General features: G+C 50.8%; 6 protein-coding genes across 6 annotated transcripts; 5 read left to right on the forward strand and 1 right to left on the reverse strand.

Moving 5' to 3' along the window:
- Positions 1-224: 224 nt before the first annotated feature.
- F5B22DRAFT_619070 (uncharacterized protein) lies at positions 225-2,607 on the forward strand. Its single transcript, XM_047975762.1, has 2 exons — positions 225-788; positions 840-2,607. The coding sequence occupies exon 2, from the start codon at positions 953-955 to the stop codon at positions 2,129-2,131; it is 1,179 nt and encodes a 392-aa protein (XP_047827847.1). The 5' UTR covers positions 225-788; positions 840-952; the 3' UTR covers positions 2,132-2,607.
- Positions 2,608-4,243: 1,636 nt separating this feature from the next.
- F5B22DRAFT_379161 (uncharacterized protein) lies at positions 4,244-6,021 on the forward strand. The gene is made up of 2 exons (XM_047971258.1): positions 4,244-4,828; positions 4,889-6,021. The coding sequence occupies exons 1-2, from the start codon at positions 4,334-4,336 to the stop codon at positions 5,942-5,944; spliced, it is 1,551 nt and encodes a 516-aa protein (XP_047827848.1). The 5' UTR covers positions 4,244-4,333; the 3' UTR covers positions 5,945-6,021.
- Positions 6,022-7,899: 1,878 nt separating this feature from the next.
- F5B22DRAFT_658798 (uncharacterized protein) lies at positions 7,900-9,477 on the forward strand (the record flags this gene model as incomplete). Its single annotated transcript, XM_047980150.1, has 3 exons — positions 7,900-7,948; positions 8,014-8,304; positions 8,351-9,477. The coding sequence occupies 3 exons, from the start codon at positions 7,900-7,902 to the stop codon at positions 9,211-9,213; spliced, it is 1,203 nt and encodes a 400-aa protein (XP_047827849.1). The 3' UTR covers positions 9,214-9,477.
- F5B22DRAFT_379189 (glycoside hydrolase family 3 protein) lies at positions 9,478-12,515 on the reverse strand. The gene is made up of 6 exons (XM_047971259.1): positions 11,579-12,515; positions 11,406-11,489; positions 11,023-11,267; positions 10,927-10,964; positions 10,031-10,759; positions 9,478-9,969 (listed from the first exon to the last, which is right to left on the reverse strand). The coding sequence occupies exons 1-6, from the start codon at positions 12,269-12,271 to the stop codon at positions 9,563-9,565; spliced, it is 2,196 nt and encodes a 731-aa protein (XP_047827850.1). The 5' UTR covers positions 12,272-12,515; the 3' UTR covers positions 9,478-9,562.
- Positions 12,516-13,651: 1,136 nt separating this feature from the next.
- F5B22DRAFT_379242 (pyridoxal phosphate-dependent transferase) lies at positions 13,652-15,789 on the forward strand. The gene is made up of 3 exons (XM_047971261.1): positions 13,652-14,259; positions 14,310-15,170; positions 15,333-15,789. The coding sequence occupies exons 1-3, from the start codon at positions 14,178-14,180 to the stop codon at positions 15,689-15,691; spliced, it is 1,302 nt and encodes a 433-aa protein (XP_047827851.1). The 5' UTR covers positions 13,652-14,177; the 3' UTR covers positions 15,692-15,789.
- Positions 15,790-17,378: 1,589 nt separating this feature from the next.
- F5B22DRAFT_379322 (sexual development protein) lies at positions 17,379-18,703 on the forward strand. Its single transcript, XM_047971262.1, has 2 exons — positions 17,379-17,847; positions 17,911-18,703. Exons 1-2 carry the CDS (start codon positions 17,500-17,502, stop codon positions 18,646-18,648), a joined length of 1,086 nt encoding a protein of 361 aa, XP_047827852.1. The 5' UTR covers positions 17,379-17,499; the 3' UTR covers positions 18,649-18,703.
- Positions 18,704-18,856: the final 153 nt, after the last annotated feature.

Here is an 18,856-nt window from a genome sequence, read left to right on the forward strand (position 1 = left end):
ATCGTCATCTCTCGCATCCAACTCACAATCAACTCTGGCCTCGACGCACACGTCTTCAGATGTTGCCGATGTCCCTCTTATTCCCGCTGCAGTTCCAGATGTTGTTCTGACCGAGCCGCTGTCTGAGCCAGAACCAACGTCACCTCCAGCCGTGGTATCTGTTCATACATCAGATCCTGAGTCATCTCCATCAGTGGTTGAGTCCGATCCTGTCTCGACATTACCTTCACATAACGCAGAGAGTCCCACGTCTTCAATCGTGAAGCCTGCAACTTATATCTCGGTTCTGCCAACGAGTCCCCTTCCATATTTATTTTCTGAGGGACCTATCCCGGCTCATCGCTCTTCTGTACCCAAAGAGCCATCTTCCCCTATTTCGGATGCAGTAACGCTTCAGGGATCCCCGACGCCCGAAGTATTATCTATCTCATCTTCTATTCTCGCCCCGGCGACACTATTTCCCTCATCCTCCAACTCTTTCATCTCATCTACTGTGGCATGTATACCAGCATCGCCACTTAAGAAAGAACCAGAGGCAAATGCTGAAGCAAAACTCCTCTTTGTACCGCCGGCTTTGCCGGCCGATAATATCAACGGCTTCAATAGATACCCTGAAGCAAGTGGTGACCACGTACCAGTTGCTGAGAGAGCAACAAGTCTTCCCATCTCTTTATCTTCACCCGAATTCGACCCTTCGATGACTGGCTTGTCCAACGCTCTAATTATTGCGCCTGGCTTTCACACAGAAACAGATTCTGGGAGTGTCAATGACACCTCGGGAGAATTATCTGTTGAGGGTTTAGGCGATCCACAGGTGCAAGCAGTTTGGGACGAAGTACAAGTTTCGTTTGATGGCATTCCATCTCTTGATGAGATCGCGACCGGGCTCAGCGATGACCCCAGCCACGAATTCAGGCTTACACAAGAAGATGTCGCCGCCCTCAATGATATAATGTTCGGAAGCGGCAATAAATTAGCTGCTCCACTCACAGCTGACGAGCTGGAGGAAAAGCTTGTCGAGGAGTTCATCGGTATCCAGGACCACCCTACAATCGAGGATTACCCCACAGTCCCAGATTTCTTTGCGCCTGAATTAGGAGAGCAGATGGAGGGTATCACCGCCGAAAACCCCTGTACTGTTGATCATGTTAGCGATGAGATGGTCATCGACGGAACATGCGCTCTTGTTACTGAAAGTCCTGATATCGTCATGAGCGGGGAGGAAAGCAAGGATGAAAGCATGGATGTAGACCACCAGATGGACGATATAGATCCAATGGATGAGAGGGAAGATACAGGGAATATCTTTGGGCTTAGGCCAAGCACCGATGTGGCCTTGACTACAGCCGCTTCGAAGCTTGCTGATATCGACAGTCACATGGACGAGGATTCCACTACGTTTGACATGTCCGAGCTCTTGAGTTCCTTGTCGTCAACTCCAGAAGCACTTGCAGCCCAAACTTCGTCTGTCGAGCCACTGACTCTTGGTCCCACCGCTGAACAACAAATTGGTGGAAATAATGGCTCTACGCAACCTCTATCTGAGCCTCCACCAGATACGCCTTCAACCACGTTTTCTGATGTTTTTGACCTTGCGGATTTGGAGGCTCAACTCGCATCGGACATTGCAAGTCTTGTCCCCGATGCTGATGCGCTTAGCACTCCGGCTCCCGCGACAGCCTCTACAGCTGCACCACCAGTCTCTTTCACCGCACCCTCAACACTCATCTCCACTGTTCCCGCACCCGAAAATGCAGTCAGCACCTCTCCCACCGCGTCATCTGCGCCAAGCGATGCCCGTGCGACTTTGGCGCCGGCTTCTATCAGAAATAAGATGCCTCCAAGACCTCGAGCCGCTATACCGCCCATCCCGTTTATTAGTAAGCAATTTCCAAGATTATATTACTCTTCTCTCGTCATATCATCAGAGAGGGTAATTTCCAAACACCTCATGATTCTTGAGAATCCTAAAGCTCCCGATCATATCGAAGCTTTCTCGGGAAAGCTCGAGCCACAATTAACTGACCTCTTCCGTTGCAGGGGCACCAAGTCCGACGGCGCCGAAGTTCGACTCGCGTTTCCTTGTCTCCAGCACGCCGAGGGAACCAGAGTGCAAGATCCTAGCCCTTGATCCCGGACACAGACCTACCAGCAAACAGCGCACCACGTGCCGCACACAAGAGGTCTACGTAGAAGACTACATGGAGAACGAAGGATTCCGGCAGAAGGCGCTCTGGCAGGCCAGAGGTTGCCCATCGATGGACGAAGAAGAGCTCGTGCAGCTCGTACAGCGGATGGAGGCGTCGGCCGAAGAGGCCAAGAAGGACTGGCCGTCTCGCCGGGCGGGCATCGAAGAGCAGACGAAGCTCGACTTGGCGGCAAAGAAGGCGCGGGACAAGAAGATCATGGGCGAGAAGCACGCGGCGGCGCGGGCTGCCGCTATGGAGAGAATCAAGAAGAGGAGACAGGCCAAACCCCAAGAAGTCTCTATCTTTATGAGTCAGTGCCTTCTTTTTCTTTTCCCTCGTGATCTCTCCAGCTTCCCACCTCTCTATCATTACTATGTATACTCTGTATTCTCCTAGAACTTTGACTAATACTGTTCATTCCTCTGTAGCACCGAAAAGGAGGGGCAGAGTCTAGAGTGAGCCGTGCCTGGTCACGTGAGCTCGTGTTTGGCTGGTCCGAGCGTTTCGGCGGGCTAGAGCCGAGGAGGCGCGACGGAGGGTTGTGTAAGCACAGCACTTGCGAAGTAATATTTTTTCTTTCTTTTGCAGTCGCTCCCGCGGACGCGGGCGATCACTTGAACGCGCAGGGATTTTATTCCCGTTGCCATATTTCTGTGCATCGATTGCATTGTACCTAGGTAGGTATTTGAAGCTACGTACTTCGGTATCCAGAGGAAAGTATGGGCTGTAGAAAGTCGGACACAGCAGGGTGGTGTCGTGGCGGAACACGTACACCTGACTAAACCTAGCTAAGTACCGACCGGCCGACCGATGGCCACTAGGCGCGTTGTTTTTTTCCACTTCGCAGAGAGATATTTGTCTAAAGCCGCGTATCGTCGGTATTCCGAGTCCCACCTTGGGTAGGGGGGACTAATTTGTACATATACTTAATCGACAGCACCTCTTTCAACGTCGTGCTGGCAGGTGCTTTGAATAGTATATAATTGTTCGGTTTACACATACTACATAAGTACACATGGAGGAGGGGATTTGATAGGTATCTATTCAACAGATGAGGACTACCTAATCAAGTAAGTATACCTATGTAGTGGAAAAGTAGGGAATATGCCCCTAGGCAGTAGGTAGGTACTGTAAGTCTGTAAGTACCTATACCTGCCTCGCCTGTAATAGTGCCCTAACAGCACCTGTGCAGTTCTGTGCAGTACCGTACTTGGCTGTGCCTGCCCCAGTGTACTTCCCAGGCTAAAGTCGCGCACCTGACCCTAACCTACCTAGAATCCTCTTGGAGCCATGTACCGTCCAGCGCGTTTTAGTAGCCACCCAGGTACCGCTACCAAGTGCTACTACCTGGAGGGTACGTCTGGCACACCCCACAAATACCACCACCGCCACTATGGGCACTACTAATTAGTGGAGGTACCTAGGGACCTTGGCCAGTAGTATCCGACGTGTACTTAGGTAAATCGCGTGGCACCCAAGTATCCGATACTTAGGGTATTGACTGAACATACACCACCTCCATCCCTGTATCTCCGTATCCAGATACGCCCAGCAGGTGTCAAGCACCAGAGAGGGCGCAGTGCCATGTACACGATACTTCTCGTCTTCCACAACTATCCAGCACCACGACTTCTCCTCTTCCAACATATGGCAACCCTCATTGTCGGTTGTCTCTTAAATCACCACATCTAGGGCTTCAATTACTTCTTAGAGAATTCATTTCGTTAGTTAGCACGACAAGATGTTGCCATGACTGTAACAGTCGCTCAACAGACGCCTATCTTACTACCCCGTCCAAGCCGTGTCTTAGGTACATACCTCTGCTCCGAACCCCTGCTTGGGACCTTGCGTCCTTCCGAGCTTGGCTGAGCTGGCGACAACGCGTGCTCGCTTTCCACGCACCCAGGACAAAGAAACGGATTAAGCCTGCTGCTTTGGAAATCACTCGTTCTTCTCGCTGTCATACACGCCCAAAAGAACCCAGGCTGTCTCCAGAGTCCAAGATTCAAGGTTGAAGTGAGACGGTAACGCGATCTGAGCTGGATTGGCCGCACGGTACGCGACAGTGGGCGCCCTCGACTGCTTCGGGCAACGTCGCTCCCTCTCTATACCCTCCCACCCCTCGCTGTTCCAGTCCAGCCAAAATGCCAGACATGTCGCAGCTTACCGACAGCAGCAGCAGCAGCAGCAGCAATCTTAATCCCACAGCGTCGCATGGGCACGTCGCGGGTGCTCAACCGCGGCTCGCGTCCAGTAGCCAGACCCAGAGCCACCAGACGCAGCTGTCCCACGACTCGAGCAACGACTCCCAGGCCACTAACTCCACCTCTAATGACAACGACCGCGTCTTCACCCCACCCGAGAGTGACAGCGAGAGCAGTCACCGTCATGGCAACGACAATTCCTCCAGCCAGGAATCCCAGCTAATGCACCTCTCTAACCTCGCCGCTTTGCAGCAGAAAATCGTCGTATCGCGGGACGACACCGAAATCAATGGGGCACAGTCGAGGAAGAGGATGGCTGATGGCGTGGTCAAGCACACGCGACACCACTCCAGTGCCTCGCCGGTGCGAATGGGCCATTCGAGGAATACAAGCAACATAAGTATCGCTTCGACTGCGGGGAGCCGCATTAGTGAGGTCTGTATTCACTTACATCGCAGCACGTGCTTTGTGGACAATAGCTAACCATGCCACCAGCTCTCGGCCGAGCTGAAGGCAAAACTCTCTTATGCCATGGTCAAGGTGAACAACGGTTGGCAAAGTCACTCTATCGACGAAATTGAGTCATTAGCATCACAAGCCGCTTCGCCGACTTCTAGTACATCGACATTACATGGGAGACACGCCTCATCAGCAAGTCCACGGGTAGCACTAACTAGGTTCCGACAAACGGCTTCCAACCCGTCCAGTATGACTACAAGTCCCGTTGTTCAGCAACCCCCAGGACGTATCCACGAGTCTTATTGGAGGGAAGGTGGCTCCAAGCTTCCCAGCACGGCATCTCCCGTCTCACAAATTCCAACCCTGGCACCACCTGCTCCCATCCAGCCGCGCCAGGCGTTACCAACCAACCCGCGGCGTAGCTCCAACGCAAAATACACACCTGCATACTTATCACACTCTCACACCTCGTCACCTCATACCCCATCACAGCCGAGTCCATTGCAGAGCACACCAGGCCAATATCATGTCCGTACCCCTAGCATCGACCCTATCCTCTTCTCCCCGCCTCAGAACCTCCGCGAGCAAGAGGCGCTGGAGACACTCTTATTCATGAGCAGTCCAGGCAATTCATCTAATCTAAAACACGCTTTCCCCTCGCCCCAGACTTCGCAGCCACACAATGGCCCGCGAACCTCTCTGCCTACCTCTCGGCTTAGGCACATGAACGAGGCGAATAGCCAAGGGCGGAAAGCTTTGCCAACGGGGCGGCCACCAATACAACCGAAGCGTGTAGAATTTGAGAGACCACGTAACACACCCGGCGGCCCAGACATGGATGAGCCGCATGGGTCTTCACAGGCACGAGCCATGCCGCGGCGGCGAACGATCAACGGTTCGATCTCTTCTCGACCCTCGCTATCGATTCCCGTCGGCCTGGGGGGTCGGGCACGGACGAAGCCGCCGTTAGGAGACGACGATGTGCAGCGGATGATCGACCGGGCGGCTGCGGCTGATAGCTCGGACTCGGAAGATGAAATACATCTCCCTCCGAGCAGTCAGCGAAATCGGACAGGGGTTGGCGCGGGATGATTCTCGAGTACTATTCACATGCCCATCTCTAATGCTGATGTAATGACTTTTGGGGGTGAAAGGAGAAGCAAGTCCAACGACAGCGCCTCGAGATTATCCAACAATTCGTTCGTATGATAACGGTACTCTATATTCTGATTTCTTTTCTAACGATTACGAATTCATGCACATACGACCCTTTCCATGAGTTTTGACCATGTGATGGGCAGTTGGCAGGCTGGCAGGCAGGCAGGTGAGGGAGGTTTTTTGTCTTCTGTTTTGGTTATTGGTCTCTTTTTTTTTTCTGGAGCATTTGGCGCATTTGCATTGGGAATTCATTCATGAAGCATAATGGAACGAAAAGATGGGTTTCGAAGGGTATAAGGAGGGTGTAGGTACCGGTATAAGTATAGGTGCGCATCGATGAGGCCAATTACCTATTACCGGTATGTAGGTAGCAGAGAGTATATAGCGCGCTCCACTCCAAGCGGAACTTGCAACAGCGAGCAAGATCAGACGTTAAGTAGTAACCTAGAATATTGAAGTAGGTATATAGGTAGGCAGGCAGCTACCAGACCAAGAAACACAGACCCTGCGATATATATCATGCTCAATGGATGAGGTATACTTGCTCTGTGTTGTCTGGAGTGTTCCGGAGGTTGTTGATGAAAAAGTATGTTAATAAACAGTATCCCTTTGCGTGTTAGTGTACTACCTATGTGGGTTGCTTGTAGGTTCGTTGTAGGGCAGAGCTGTCCTGGGATCATGCTTGTTATCCTCATATATCTATATATCTGTCTGGGCTAGGTACTTGTTAGTAAGAGGGGCAGCGCGTTCTTGAGTTATCGATTCAGCTTAGATAGATTGATGATAATTACATAAGTACATGGGTACCGAGTTATTATGTACATGACTCGTGGTGAAACTTGTGGTAAGGTAGAGGTATCAATGTCCATGTAATTCATGTGATGTGAAGGGATGAAACTGTGTTGAAAGTATATGTATTTGAAATGGGAATTGGTAGGGGGGTCGCTGGTGCATAGATTCTGGGATACAGGATTATGAGTCTGTGTTTTAATAAAAGAGAATAGGAAAAATAGAAGAGAGAAGAAAAAAGGAGAAGGGAGATCATCTATATGGGGTGTCTTTCTTCGTTGGAGATGAAGTTAGAGGAGTAAGATGTTTACTTGATCCGCATGATTCCGAATACCCGAAGTTGGCATGGGAGGTATAAGGTATAAGTAAGTTACTTTTACTGTAATATGGAACATGGAAATTGCAAAGTCAGGGAGATTGGTGATGGTGGCGTTATTCGGAAACTGAGCGCCGTCAAGATTGGCTTGTGAGATGAGTATAACTATTTGTCTCATACACATGACTTGCCCCTTCTGTGGTGTGAGCCTCTCAATGGGCGACTGGGGAAATACAAATTCTTTAATCGGTACTTAAGAACTCGTTTGCCTATCTGTATGTTGGAACGCCGAATATGTTGTGAGGTATTCTAGGTAAATATTTATCTTCTGATTAAGCAATGCTCGCGGTTCACGGCTTCTCACGAGAGCCTTTACATGGTATGATGGGTGGTAGCCTTGTGGTGTAGGACAGTATGCCCTTCTCCTCAGCACTTGTCATTCTAACTGTTCATCGTTGCATGAGGATGCAAATAATCAGACTATATGTGTTGATTGATTATTGGGGTCGCTGCAAGGTATAAACACCTGCCATGCCATATACTCTCGATTGGTTGATCAAGGCAACTGCTACTCTGGACATGTGGCGAGACACCTCACACCCTCACACTCACTCTCACTTCGAACATCTATCCCATCTCAGCTGCGAATCTACACATGCTACGAAAAGCTCTCAAAATACTTCATCTCGCTGAATGAGTCTCTCACGGACATAAGAAAAGACGAGGTATCCTTTGATGAGCTCACTATATACCATATGAATGCGCTCCAACCGGAATGATCGACATGATGAAAAGATCTCGGCACAATACACGGGCCAGCGCGCCCCACGCAGGTAAGTGTTCAGTTATCAATTGAAATTATGAGAATATCATCGTGTAATTCATTGACATATGCTAGGTGCTGACTCCTGCGATACGGCCACTCGTCACGGACCTCATTCTACCACCTCTCATGAGAACCTTGCTGATGATGTGGCTACTGTCGAGAGTGCTACCACTTCAGAGGTCGATATACTTAACGATCAAATCGACGAATACTCCGAAAGAAACGCCAAAAGAAGCAGAATTAAGATTGACGAGATTCTGGCTGGCATTCGTCCTGGACGAAAGGTTACTCTTCGAGATCGCCTTATCAAAGGCCAGTATGAGCCCCAGATGCTTGGTATGCGAGTGTACAATATGAAAAAGGGTAAGCATGTCTGCTAGTGACGTCTTTCTTCTCTGATTCCTAAAAGTTGCAACAGCCGCTGCTCAGGTCCCTGAATCTCCAGCCGATGTCGGCAAGCCTCCTCGGGATTTTCTTGTTCCTGCTCAGCCCAAGCACCCAAGCAAGTCTAAACATAAAATCAGCGACTCTGAAAAGTCTTCCAATGGCCCCGCGACTGGTAGCAGTTTAGAAGACGCCCGATCCGACCCTCATATCGCATACAAAAGCACACCCATTCACCAACTACACTTCCCTGAAGCTCTTATCCTCTCAGTCAAGCAGAATGCAAGTAGATGGCAAACCAAAGACCACCGCCCGGATTTGGTATTCGTCGTCATGCGCGTCGTTAGCAGCGACGTGCCCGATCTACATGTCTTCACCGGTCTAGGCGAGGCTACGGCTCACGCTCTCCATCTCATTGCGTATAAGCATCCCGAAGCCTTCGCGTTACCACAGAATAACGATAATGAGGGAGACAAGGCCAAGGCCGTGAAGTCTGAGCAGGTTCCGTCTTTGATTAAACAAGTCACTGCGCGACCGATTTGTCAACAAGTACCCTCTGGTCGCAAAGTTGGGAAGTTGAAGGGGCCCAAGATCGTGCTGAGCGAGAGCAGCGACTCGGATACAGACGACGAAAATCCAATGCTACAGATCAAGGAAGAAGACCCGGAACTACCCCGGCCTCCGCGCATCCCGGATCCTAGACCTGATTTCAATAGTCGAGGACAGCTCTTGCTTCGAGACGCCCCTGAGCCTACGTATGTGTTTTGGGGCAAGTATAATATCGCCTCTTTTGGCTTGAAGATGGAATTCCGTCGTGCGGATGGGACTGTGGTGCGAGTCTCTGTTCATCGAAAGACTTTGCGCAAGACGACTCAGCAAAATCGATAGCACGAAAACCTAGAGATGCCGTTGTTTGGTGCAGATGAGACGGTGTTGCATTTGAGAAGGAGTTGGGTTCGTGAATGGACCCCTAAAACGATGCTTTAATATTCGTATACTGGATATTCCATGGAATAAACGTGGTATAACACCGATCACCAGTGCTATAGCGGCGCTGGGATAAAACATGAGAACACAAGTCCGGCATAGAAGGCCGCAGCTAGATACGCTTGCATAATCGAAATCATTTATGTACTTTTTTTTCTCCTCTGCTCTTCCACCTTGAATCTCCTCAGCACGAAGGCCTTACAAACTATCAAACTAGGTATCTATATGCTGATCACATATCCTCGCTCTCTCACGATACTGTGAGCTTGGCCGTCTGCCGCACATCGCGACTGCTCGAGCCGACGTAGAACGTGAACTCGCCCGCGGGGATGACCCAGTTCTGCCTCGTCGCGTCCCACACGCTGACGTCGCGCCGACGCAGCTCGAACGACACGGTGCTCTTGGCGCCCGCGGCGATGGCCGTCTTCTCGAAGCCGCGGAGCTGCTTGGGCGGCGCGTTGGCCGACGCGGGATAGCCCACGTAGAGCTGCGCTACTTCGGCCCCCTTGACGCTCCCGCTGTTGGCGACCGTCACGCTCACTGTTGCCACTGTGTCCCAGAGATCGGCCCGGCCTCCGGGTATGATGCTGCCGGTGGCGGCGCCGGATTTGGGCGTTCCTTCGACCGAGATGCCGGAGTAGGTGAAGTTGGTGTAGGCTGGATAGGGTGTTAGTACTGGGCGTAGGAGTGATGGTGAAGTAGATGCCGGGATACTTACACAGCCCGAAACCAAACTCGTATCGAGGCGCGATGTTAGCCTTGTCGAAGTGGCGGTAGTCGATGAACAGACCCTCGCCGAAGTTGTCGTTTCCGCGCGAGATGGAGGTGCCGTAGTCGGACGCCGACTTGGCGATGGTGTACGGCAGCTTGCCTGACGGCGCCGTATCACCGTAGAGAATATCAACTAGCGCGTTGCCGTTCTCCTGCGACGGCAGACCCGCCCACACGATGGCCTTGACGTTGGGCTGCGCGAGGATCGTCTCGAGAATGATCGGCCCCACGGAGTGCACTACGACGATGACGTTCTTATTGATCGCCGCTACGGCCTTGACCAGGTCGTTACCGCTGTGCCACGGGTCCAGGTTGTTCCGGTCGCCGGCGTTGCCTTCCACCGTGATGTAGCCCTCGCCTGCGTCCGAGGTGATGAAGACGATGGCTGCGTCGGCGCCGTTCACGGCACTGCTTACGCCGTTCGTGTTGTCTGTTGATGAGACGCTGACTTGTGTTCCATCACTCTGTGCGCGCGATCTGATTGCGTCTGCGGGCGCGCTGAAGTACGGGTACGATGCGGTGCCGGAGCCCCAGCCCATTCCTAGTGCTCCTGTGTTGCAGCCTTGATCGCTGCATGCGTTCTGCCCGTGTTGGCCGACGGCGGCGGCTGAACCAACTAGACCGAGCTTTGAAGGCTTCTTCAGGGGTAGTATGTTGCCGTCATTCTTGAGGAGAACTGTGATTCGCTGGCATCAGTAATTTCCTATATTGATCTTAAAGTGGGCTTAGTCTGAAAGGGGAGTCTGCATCTCCCGAGGAATACGCTTGTCGTCTTGCTTGGAAATATCTGCCTTCATGAACCACAACCGGGAGTCGAAGAGGGCCCTAGGATAGATAACATACCGATGCCGTCCCGTGCAACTGCGCGAACGTTTGACTTGCTGTTCAATCCCGGTTAGTTTCGTAATGAGCATACTCTAGCATAGACCTGTAACGTACTGCGATCCTTGCACGTTGGCATTGAGGTTGACGCCAGGGTAACCTGAATCCTGACCAACAAGATACCACGCAGCAAGGATTCTGCGAGCCATGTCGTCTACTCGGGATTGTTGCACTCTTCCGCTGCTGATAGCCTGGCTAAGCTTCGATCCCCAGAGAACCGTCCCGCCGTTGAAGTCGGAACCTGGCATCGTCATATCTAGACCGCTTGTGGCAGCCTGCTCTGTAGAGTGCTGTGCATTCCACTTTGAACATTTCAAGTTAGCCAATGTCTTTTCAAGCGCGGTCCGGAGTGATTATATAGTAATTCAGCTTTCCCAGCACAGCTCTTTTACCTTGACAAGAACCGGGCCAGGACGAAAGTAGCGTTCATGGTTACCTACATCAGTCATAACATAGCCCTTGAAGCCAAGCTCCTGTTTTAGAAGCTTGTTCAAAATCCCGTCATTCTCGCATGCCCAGGTTCCCTAGATGACAAGTCAGTGAGTGGATACCAAGGACGTGAGATTTCTTATGCAAGAACAGGCATATCCCATAGGGCCACAGGTAGATTTACGTTGATCTTGTTATATGAGCACATGACCGATGCTACGTTCGCGTGGACAGCGTCGGCAAATGGCCATAGATACAACTCATGCATTGTGCGGTCGTCAACTGTCGAACTCATAGTTTCGCGATTCAGCTCCTGCTCGTTGAGGATAAAGTGCTTGGCGTTCGCCTGGATACCGGCGCCCTGCATTCCCTCGATCGTCTCTGCCATCGCAATGCCCTGCAGGTAAGGATCGGCTCCAAAGCCCTCCCAGTTTCTGCCACCGTTGGCATGTTTGCCCAATGGCCCTGCGACGGGGCCTAGGAGAACGTGGATGCCCAACCCTTTGGTTTCCTCGCCCATGAATTTCCCTCGTTCGCGGATCAAGGCTCGGTCCCATGTTGACGCGGCTTGGATACCTGGAGTGAAGGCATTTACGCTTTTCGCGTAGCGCACACCGAGGGGGCCATCCTGGAGGCAGAGAGACGGGTACCCTATGGAGTTGATAGCGGGCGTGTTCCCAACGCAAGCACCCTTGCCCCAGCCGACTCCGGTCACGATGTTGATCTTGTCATTTGAAGACAATCTAGCAAGTGCGCTGTTGGCTTTTGCGTAGGCCGCCTCCCAAGTCAGGGCTCGCTTTTCTAGAATATTGTCAGCAGGGACTGCTATGGCCCCGGAAGCGGCGGATAGTGCCGCTGCGAGTGTCTGAAACCTCATTGTTTGACCGCGGAAGACGATGGCGTCTTGACAAGAATGACGGTCCGCTGTCTTTCGCGACTTGATGGTGGCCGGCGCCGAGAGGGAGACAGCGCACCTCTGCCATCTTATACCCTCACCGACTATGTCTTGGTCCTTTTCCCATTCTATGCTGTGCCAGGCCGTGTTGAAAAGACCCCACACCTAATATGCAGCGGTGGTGAAAAGCCCATGCAGAGCGTATGTCCATGTACCCTGCGATTCACCCAGATCGGGCAAGCTGCGGAGGAGCAGACGATGGAGAACATCAACAACCTTGCTCTCGCTCTCCACGGGGTCGACGATGTAGATTGGCTCATCTCTCCGTTTCGCGTCTCGGCAAATGCTCGGGTGGCTTTTCCCCATATGTCTCATGATGTCAAAGCAGTTCTCGTTGCAGCGTGGTGAGGAGCAGTGCGTGCGGAGTGCGGAGTCTGCTTCCGGGCCGTGTTTCCCTCGTGTTAAACTTGATGGGGATCCTCGTCTCCCGCCTATTGAGCCAAATGAGGTACGCCAACTGTAGATCAAGGGAGCCTCTGTCTGCCATTCGGGTTCTCATATGCCGTCTAAATTACCGAGTGCTGGGCAGTAGGTTTAATCCGCACTTTCATGCGATGGCCATCACTAGTCAGTACTTGTGCAGACGAGATGTCAAGGCGCCAAGACATCCCTTCTCAGATCTTCCACAAATCACGCCTATCGACTTCACTCAAACAAGGTCTACTTGGTTGAACGCATATATTGGGTTAGCATGGGCCATACGAAGCCTGGTTCCGTACGCTTAAAATCAAGGCTTACCACCGCGCGTACGCATAGTGTACCTCTATTAAGCCAGCTAGACAACTAAGTTTCAAAAGCTGTCAAATTATATGAAAAGCGAAAAATGAAAGCCCATTATTATTTCGGGTTTGCCAAGGGATGCAGGGCGGGGCGGGGTTTCTTACGACCTGCCTCTTCTTCTCGATAGTGAATCCCTAAAAGCAGCTGGGCTGAGTCTTGGAATTTAGGTACAAGTACCAAAGCCAAGTAGTGTATGTATGTATATTTTCATGCAGATATATATCAAGAGGCATGAGCTAATTAGGTAGTGGTTCATCTGATGTAGTTCTTGAGGAAGTTTCACATAGAAGGATTGCCATCACTAATCCAATCAAGACCGATCCTGTTGAATCCCGCTCGGAATCGCTCCCGATAGTATCGATCCACCACATTATGACCATTGGCTCTAAGATCTCCCTACGGATAGGACCCGGGATTCGATCTTCGGGGCATCAATATGCATATATTATATATTTACGTAACTAAGTGATATTCTAGGTTCCTGTTTTGTAGACTTTGATACAGTCTCTCCTTTCCTACCTGTAGGTGTTAAATTGCAAATAGGAATGCTGATGGGTGTCCAAGCTAGGCGTGGAAGATACCTAGCGTCGGTTGAATACTATAAGCTGCAAATAACTGGGCACACCTCATTTAGTTTGGGAGCAACTGGAGTGGACGCGCGCGCGATGCCTATGACTCTGCTATGACCACACGACGTCTAGCGCGTCCGATTATTCTACGCCCTTCGTGCCGTGAGTCGAACAACCAGAAGAGGATAGGTCAACAACCTCAGAATAGCAAAGCCATCGGCTCCAGATCGAGCTTATTGGTGAGCCAGTATTCGCCTGCCGAACGCCGAGACCCAAAAGCCATAGCTTTTACGCTGTGTTGCTCGTGCCTGCGCCCTATATCGGACATCCATATCGGAGGTGACTAAGTAGGTATATGGAGCTATACATACATAAAGCGGCCTGGAGGGGTCTATATACGTCGTCTTCAATCGACGATCCGCATGACATCGTTATAAAATCAATTTCAGGCAACTCAGGGGAGTTAGTGATTTGGCAGGATGGCTAAAAGGCATGTAGAGTATGGGAAAAGTCTACTCCAGCTTTTCGAATTTGATCCCGAGTACCGGCACCTTAATCATGGTAGGGCAGGCAATTTGAAGTTCTACGGACAGCGTTAATGTATTCGGCAGGCTCTTTTGGCGCTGCGCCGCGCGACATCAGAAAACATATGCGACATCACCAGGACCTCGCTGAGTCTAGGCCGGACAGCTATATCCGATATGAGTATCCCGTCATCTTAGACGAGTGCAGAGCGGCGATGGCCAAGCTTGTCAACGCCCATGTAGACACAATTGTCTTCGTTCCAAATGCTACTGTGGGAGTCAACACTGTTTTTCAGAATCTTACATGGGACGATGATGGTAAAGACGAGATCATCTACTTCAGCACTATCTACGGTGCCTGTGCCAAGATCGTTGATTATGTTGTGGATAGCACTTCGGGAAAAGTATCGTCACGCGCCGTTCCTCTCTCATATCCATGCGAGGACGAGGATGTTGTGAAGGCCTTCCATTCGGCTTTAGAAGACAGTGGAAATGCCGGTAAACGCGCCAAGATCTGCTTGTTCGATACAGTGTCGAGCCTCCCCGGAGTCTGCTTCCCCTATGAAGCGATCATCAAGGCATGTCGCGACGCTGGGGTTTTGAGTCTCGTGGATGGCGCACAAGCTGTCGGACTGGTCCCAATCGACCTTGACAGTCTTGACCCCGACTTCTTCGTTTCTAACTGCCACAAGTGGCTCTATGTTCCTAGAAGCTGTGCTGTGTTCCATGTGCCACTGCGTAACCAGCACATGATCACAACCACTACACCTACCTCTCATGGCTACGTCCCCCAGTCGGGATCCAGATTTAATCCCCTTCCACCATCGAAAAAATCTGCGTTTGTTAACAACTTTGAATTCGTTGGCACTCTAGATACAAGCGCGTATGTGTGCGTGAAAGAGGCTATCGAGTGGCGCGAGCGGGTTCTCGGGGGCGAGAAAGAGATCTGTAAGTAATCCAAGCACACAATTCTCATCCTTCTCAATCTCCACTACATTCTGTATAAGATATAATAACGCCAAGACCAAGACTTTGTACACCATTGGAATCCTCTCCCATCCTGAAATTCCTAGGGCTTAGAATGATTAAGGCTAATATAAAGTATCATAGTTGAGTACTGTCACGCCCTGGCCGTATCTGGGGGGCATGAAATTGCTTCTATACTGGGGACGGAAGTGATGGATAACCCGTCTCATACTATGTCCAAGTGTGCCATGATCAACGTCGCCCTACCTCTTGATGGCGAAGACAGATCCTTGGAGATACAGCATTGGATAATGAGGACGTTAGCCGAAGAATACAAGACATTCATTCCTCTAAAAGAGGACGCTGGTAGAGTATGGGCTAGGCTCAGCGCGCAGGTATATACAGACATGGATGATTTCATATGGGCTGGTCAGACGCTTCTTGCTGTCTGCAACAGAGTCAAAAGGGGCGATGCTAGTCAGACACATACTGAGGATAGCTGACGGCTAGTTAACCTACGTCGAAGGAGGCAAGATCTTTGCTATGTACATACATGTGAAGACGTTCAGCTGCCAACATTACCTTACATTATCGACCGTACTGAAGTTGTTATTTCCACCTTGTGAGCACCCCTCGTCGGTGTGTGGTTGTACCTCAGACATACACTATTTGGAAAGCTCCAGTCTCTCCAGATTTCACTAATCTGCCGGCGCCCTATCAGTATCTAGACAAGACCTAGTTCTGACAAAATTGCATATCAGCGCTAGGTATTCACTGGCCCCAATCGAGGACGTTATATTTCTACTTTCATCTATTAATGGCAATTCCAACAGCATGTTAATGGGGCTATGTGCTTCCCGCGTCATTGTCTCCCGGATATCCATGATAGCAAACAAGGCAGAAGATAAACCGAGGGATGTCAAGGACTCTTTGTGGAAATAATTAGATTGTGAATCAATAATGAATAAAGGCTGACCATATTAGGAGATAATCCGTGATCTACTCTGCGAAGTCCTACGCCCTAAAAGCTCTTGCTATAAGGCTCTCGTCATCGCGCCCTTCATAGCGTTTAGATGACCTGTAGGGCATCTTATGAGCTATGACGCAATCTTCATAACCATCAGCAGCTCTCACTCACACTCATTCAAGTCAGAGTCCTAGGGATAATACTGGGTTTATGGTAATACTGGAAATACCGGGACTCGGACAAGTAGTGCCACGTATAGCTATGAACAGATAATAAATCATGTGCATCTCATGTAAATGAGCACTACAGTCACAGCAGCCCTCCATCCTTGTCGGGGGCATTTACTTTACCTTTTGCTGCTCTCATCATTTTCATTTCAATCAGAAAACAAAAAGGCTAAGCACATCGAGATGTCACCAATAATTACATATTTCAGCGCATACTAATTCCCGTATAATCTAATTTCATATTTCATGGGCATGATACAATGAGTTTCTTTAAAGAGACATTGTTATAACAATCCATATTGGTAGTGTCTTATCTCATCAGCCACATTTCATGCCCGCTGGTCATCCGGACTGATGATAGCCTGCCTTATGACGCGGTCAAGCAGATGTGAGGGGCATTTCCTCTGAGAGAGCCTCCCACACCTATAGGTAGTACTCGTTGGGTTCAACAAAGTCCGACATGCTAAACATAGCACCTGCAGGGCTTTCGGTGCTGTTGGTTTTCTCTCTGTTGTTGCCATCTTGTTGTTATGTTTTCTTTTCCCGTTCCCTTTGTCAGCTTCTCATTGGCGGAGAAGTCATCTTGCCTACCAATAAGCTGGCCGACGTCAGCACCGTGGTGGGTGGCTCCGCCACGGCCAAAATAGCATTAGCAAGGGAGGCCGACCGACGACCGCTCAGCAATTCCCAGGCAGGCTACAAGTCCCACAGACCTCAGCTCGCCGGGCTAGCTAATCTACAATATGGATGTGCCAAGTTCCGGGCGGCTATACCACGTTTCCGGGTCGTAGCGCTGACTGCTATTGCCGGTGTATCCCAGCTCACCGGAGCAGAGAGACAGAATCGCCTATTACCGTCCGCAGATGTGCGGTAAGCCTATGCGCCGCCACGGTCTTCTGGCGGCATACAAGATCAATAATACTAGGAAGATGTGAGGCTTCGAAAAGACTATAAATGCACGGGCATCGCTTGCTCCAGCATTCTGTTGGTTGCTCATACTCTCACGCTCTTCTATAGCATCACTAACTAGACTGACTGCATAAATCCCTTCTTACACTCAACTCAAACACTTCCCTCATTCTACGAAATCATATTCTATTGTATAAATCAAGTCATCATGTTTACCCAGCATCTTATAACCTCGGCGACTCTGATGGGCTTGTCCGCAGCTTACGTCGCACCGCGCACTACGCCTGCCAGCGATGGGTTCCCAGATCCCAACCCACAGCAGCTTTTGAGCATCGAACAACAGGCAGATGGTCTGCTCTCCAACCTACCTCCACCGCCTCAACTTAGCGATGCGGGTATCACCAATTTCCAGCTCATCGCTTTCAATGAGAACTTGGAAGTCAGCTTCTTCGACGAGATCATAAAGAATATTACGAGTCACGCACCCGGCTTCTGTTCTAACTCGAGCGCATATTCGGAGACCGCATTGCTGGAGATCCTGACCACAGTCAAAGCTGTAAGTCGTAGTTAAACCACACTCACTCGGGTACGTCGCGCATCTACTAACATATTACCCCAGCAAGAAGAGCTCCACGCTATTACGGCGATCAACAACCTGGAGCATTTCAACGCGCCACTGGTCCCGGAGCCATGCACGTACAGTTTCCCGGTCTCCAATCTCGAGGAAGCCATCACTCTCGCCGAGACCTTGACGGTAGTAGTCCTAGGCACGCTCCAGGACGCCGAGCAATCCTTCGCGCAGAACGGCGACGACGGCCCCGTGCGCGCCGTGTCCTCCGTCATCGGCCAAGAGGGCGAGCAGAACGGCTTCTACAGATCCCTCCTCAACCTCAAGCCGTCGGAGAAGCCGTTCTTGACGACCAACGTCGCGGCCTTCGCGTTCTCGGCGCTGCAGCAGTTCGTCGTCTCGTGCCCCTTCGACGTAACGCAGATCCCCATCCCTATCTTCCCTCCTCTGCAGGTCCTCACTACAGCCGAGCCCCGCGACATGTACCTCTCCTTCTCGGCCGATCTGAGCGGTAACCCGAATATCACTGAAGGATCCGATTTCTCCGACCTCTTCGTTACGTATCTCGTCGGCCAGCAATTGCCTATCTCTGAGCCCATCATCAACCCCAAGTTTGACTCCGGCGTGCTGACTTTTGATGCACTATTCCCCTTCACGGAGAATATCATGGTTGGGTTGAGCATCGCTTCGCTGACGAGCTCGAATAACTTCGCGAATGCTGATGCCCTTGTTGCTGATACGCTTGCTGCGCCGGGGCTGATCCAAGTCAATGAGCAGCTGTCGGTGTGATCAGGGTGAGGACAGCAGATTGATTTCGGTGGGTTAGCCTGTGATATTGGCTACCGCCGGAACTTTGACCTCTTCTCTTCGCTTCTTATTGAGATATTGCATTGTATTATTCATTTGGTGGGATTTGTACGCTTGGGGGGTTCATCTTCATTTTTCTTGCATTCTATGGTATGTACATTGATTTGATTGCATGATTTATAAGAGGGTG

The sequence above is a fragment of the Xylaria bambusicola genome, assembly GCF_022495145.1.
Source record: "Xylaria bambusicola strain CBS 139988 unplaced genomic scaffold F5B22scaffold_44, whole genome shotgun sequence".
In the NCBI taxonomy this organism is placed as follows: domain Eukaryota; kingdom Fungi; phylum Ascomycota; class Sordariomycetes; order Xylariales; family Xylariaceae; genus Xylaria; species Xylaria bambusicola.